The sequence below is a fragment of the Rhipicephalus sanguineus genome, unplaced genomic scaffold, assembly GCF_013339695.2.
Source record: "Rhipicephalus sanguineus isolate Rsan-2018 unplaced genomic scaffold, BIME_Rsan_1.4 Seq720, whole genome shotgun sequence".
Taxonomy (NCBI): Eukaryota; Metazoa; Arthropoda; class Arachnida; order Ixodida; family Ixodidae; genus Rhipicephalus; species Rhipicephalus sanguineus.
In genome coordinates this window covers 35,508-40,001 of record NW_023615842.1, presented here as the reverse complement: position 1 = coordinate 40,001, position 4,494 = coordinate 35,508, and the positions used below count along the sequence as shown (strand labels likewise).

Sequence of the window (4,494 nt, the reverse complement as noted above, 5' to 3'; positions counted from 1 at the left end):
TGCTAAAGCGTGGATGACGCGCGATTTATTCGCAGAGTGGCTGAGCGAGTTAGACCGCGACATGCACAAGCAAGGCAGGCATGTGTTGCTTATGGTCGACAATTGCTCTGTGCACCACGTACAAGCCTCTCTCACGGCAGTGACCCTGCTTTTCCTGCCACCCAACACAACGTCGAAAGTGCAACCGCTTGACTTGGGCATAATCCGCGCGTTTAAGGCTTATTATAGGCGCCGCGTAGTGGAGCGCATGCTCATAGCTGTTGACCGGCCGGCAGCCATCCGGCCGCTTCGGGTGTCGCTGTACTCGGCTCTGGAGATGGTAAAGGCTTCGTGGGCGGAGGTAACGGCTACATGTGTGCAAAACTGTTTCCGCAAGGCCGGCTTCGCCGACGTCGGAGCTGATGCCGACCCTGAAGCTTCCGAAGAGGAACACTCCGGCGGCGACTTGTGGCAGCGTGTTGTCGACTCCGACATGGGAGGGCGGGACATCTGCTGGGATGATTTCGTTATGGCCGATGATGATGCCGACACCGCGGAACCGTGCATGGATGAGGGCATTGTCAATGAAGTGCGCGGCAAGAGCGACTTGGAGGAATCAGATGACGACGATGAAACGTTGGAGCCAGCGTCCACAAGCGTGCCTGTAGCAATTGGCTACATAGATAGCCTCAGGCAACTTGTCTATACCAAGGGCCTCGGCGAGGAGCATGCTGCCGCTTTAAATAAACTGGAGACCACCCTTATCGCATCGGCACTCTCGAAGCAGACGTGCATCACGGACTTTTTTGCGAAAAAATAAATTTTGGATTTTCACTTGTAACTTTTTGAAAGCTGTTTTTTCATTTGTTACGAACTTCGGGATACAACGAACGGACGCCGCGTCACGCTCAGGTTCGTTGTAAATGGGCTCGACTGTACTAATTGAAAGTCGAAAACAAAAATTTAGCTACTTCGATTTTACTTGTTAAAAATCTGCTTTTGTTTAAAGTTTGGATTTTCTTTGGTAGCAAGGTTTATGCAAGCCAAGTGTCTGTTCATTTATAGTACAATCAAACCATGTTATATTGAACTGGTAAAAAAAAATTCAGTTCAGGGTGTAATTTAATCTTTTCTAAAGAATGCTTACTGTAAGAGCGCCTTGCAAATACAGTAGACTCTCGTTAAACAGAACCTGAAGGAACCTAAAAGTGGCAAAATTTCCTGTTCGTCACAATACTGGAAATGAAGTTGAGCACAGTGGGAAGCGTTGCTGCCGCATACGAAGTTCCTAGAAGCACTTTTAGTACATCTTGATGAAAACTGACAGTCCCTCCAAATAACATAATTGTTGGGGTTTACATTCCGAAACCAGAATACGATTATGAGGGATGCCGTAGTGGGGGGCTCCGGAAATTTTGGCCATCTGGTGTTCTTTAAGGGGGGACATTGCTCTTAAAAAAAGTTTTTTATTTCTTGATCGATCTTGACGAAACTCTCTGAGTTTATGTATATTTGTGTGCTGATTTCAAATATGCAAATACTTTTCTAGTATATTGTGTAGTTTTTAAAATACAAAATATTTCATGTACCTTTTGGGGAGCAAGATTATTTCTAAACTGACTGCGTTACAAAGTAAATCAGCATGTCCCGATAATCTGCAATCGGAATTGTGTGCAGTGCAACAAAAATGGATGTTCTAAACCCATTTGAATGAAAGTTATGGCATGTTGAACATTCGCGAGTGAGTCGATTTCAATCTAGAATTTCACTAGTGAATGTTCAACATACCATAACTTTTGTTCTAATGGGTTTAGAACACCAATTTTTGTTGCACTGCACACAGTTCCGATTGCAGATTATTGTGATATGCTGATTTACTTTGTAACTCAGTTTGCTCCCCAAAAGGCACATGAAAAAACTTGTATTTTAAAAACTACACATCGTACTAAAAAAATAATTGCATATTTGAAATTAGTGCTCAAATATACATAAACTCAGAAAGTTTCATCAGAATGGATTAAGAAATAAAAAACTTTTTTTTTCAGTGCCATGTTCCCCCTAAAGGCCAACTCCGGCGATTTTTCGAGGTAGATGGATCTCAATGAAATTCGCTGGGTACGTTCCTTTGCACGTTTCAGTCATTTATGCCAAATTACAGGCTTGAGACATGTGCAGATTGTTTGCAAACGAATTTTAAAGATTGCCTGCAAACGCCCTCCTGGCTTGCCACAATTATTGGCAACATTGCGTCTGTGACGTCGGTATTGGGAAGGCGGCGGAAGTGACGCAGCCGAGGGCACCGCTAACTTCGGCGCTTCGGCCGCTACAGCGAGTGTCTGCTGTGCACAAGGCGACAGACAGCGTTGGTTTGGCCAGCGCTTCGCTGGTCGTCCCGCCTGTCAGTTTTCATACTCAGCGCCAGCGTGACCGGCATGCCTTGCACGACTTCCGGTTCGTTCGTAACAACGTCTACGTCATACGTCATACGTAGACAGTACACTCGGTTTGGTTTTGGTGTTGCGCTTTTTTGCTTATTTAAAATTATTCTCCAATTTGCTGAGTATTTCTGCTATTGGGCCCCTTAACAGGAGCGTCTCAGGAACATAAAAGCACCATTACTTTGACATTGCCAAAAAATCGCCGGAGTTGGCCTTTAACGTGCACCTAAACCTAAGTACACGGTCTTCTAGCATTGCACCTCCATTGACATATAACTGCCGCGACCTTCCGGTCAGCAGTCGAGCACCATAACCACTAGATCACTGTGGCAGTTTCCCTTCAAACAACACTAAGGGGAGCAGAGGCCAAAGGATATGCTCTCACAAGGCACTCGTTAAATTACTTTGACGTTGTCAGGCAATTGCTCTGTTCCTCCCAGGCTTCCTCCATGTGCTGTCAGGTAGCGACTCAGAGAATGATCTCGAACCTAGGCGGAAGCCTATAGTACTGCAGAAGCTAGTACGAACAGATAGTGGCGGCTAACTAAAGTGAAATACAGATCATGTGTGGAAGAAGGACGACAGCTAACACTTCTGCGCAAATGCAGACTGTTGTGGCCACTGCTGCTCGGACTCCTCAGACAATGTGCAAAAAAATGCTTGCTCTGGCAGGCAGCTAACATGTTTGAGGAGAAGGCACAGTGAATATTTCACTGCAGTGTAAGACAAGAATATGGGTCAGTTTACAGCAGACTCGGTAAACGGAAATGCTGCTTAAGGGGGGGAGTGGGTTTTTAAATATCATTGATTCCCTTTACCAAATTTAATGAAACGGTACAGTCTTGTTTAGTTTTCTTCGCTGATTCCAAATATGCAATTATTCTTCAAATATGTCCATTAGTACCGAAGTTAATTAAAATTAATTAGCATTGTTTCCGGGAACAATGGCGCAAGAACTGCTCATTGAAATCTTGCTTTAGGCACATAGCCGGATACTAGGAAACATAAGCTTCACAGGGGTAGGAATACTTTTTTGATGTGCAAACTATTAAGAATTATACAGCATATCAAAGCTTCCTGTTCAAGATGTGGCTAGTTAGTTGTTTAATGCACGGGCAATTAAAAAAACATTAAAACTTAAATACAAAATCTGCTGCTACCCCTGTGGGCAATACTCGTGTAGCTCAGTAGTGCAACAAGAATTACAATTCTAGGTGCTTTGATTACTGAAAGACCACTCCCGAAAGGTTGCAAAGAGTTGAAAACTCAGGTTTTGAGAAAATGCAGAAAAGCAAATAATGCCGATTTTGAACCTCATGCAACACAAAATGTTAAAATTTTCTTGTTAGATGATTAGTAGCCACCAGGTATATAACCTGCATGAGTACTGCTGCAGCATACGTCATTCAACAGCCTCATAGCATCAAGAGCTCCATTTTTGTGCTTTTTTTTAAATTTAGAATATAGCCTGTTTTTGTGGTATAAATTGATGCTGTGGCCGAAATATCAATCCAAGGTGTAAGAAACTTCGTCAGTACTTGCGGCAATGCCTGTATGTTACAAAAATGCTGTTAAAAAGAAAACTGATTTTTTTCGTGATTATACATGTTGAAAACTGGTGTCCTCCTTTAAATGAAACAAATGACTAACATGATTGGTTTCGTACTTGAATTTTGCACCCCTGTTCATGACTCGGTAAACGGAACTCCTGTTAAATGGAACATATTTTCCTGGTCCCTTCAGGTTCCATTTAAAGAGTCTACTGTACTGCCGATAATTCAGCCATGTGTAGTCTTTCCTGCGTCCTGCCTAATTCGACCTAGGGGATAATTTGACCATTTTTACCTGTCCCTTCAGGATTGAATTTATGGTAGTCTACTGTAGTGCAGAAATGCACTACAGGGCACATATAGGCCAAAATTTATCAAAGCACGTTCTAAATGTTTCTGTGGTCACGCTGTTGCAGAATTAATGCATCAAATTACTGTAAAGATTGATATTTCAAGTGGCAAACTATTTTCATGATAATTTTTTTAGAGTGGCCTGAATGCCTCAATATTTAATCTTTTGAGATGCA

At 42.9% G+C, this 4,494-nt stretch overlaps 1 protein-coding gene across 1 annotated transcript; it reads left to right on the top strand.

Annotated features, from left to right (window-relative positions):
- The first annotated feature begins 61 nt into the window (after window positions 1–61).
- On the top strand, window positions 62–799 carry LOC119378181 (tigger transposable element-derived protein 6). Its single transcript, XM_037647403.1, has one exon. The coding sequence runs from the start codon at window positions 62–64 to the stop codon at window positions 797–799; it is 738 nt and encodes a 245-aa protein (XP_037503331.1).
- The last annotated feature ends 3,695 nt before the right edge of the window (window positions 800–4,494 follow it).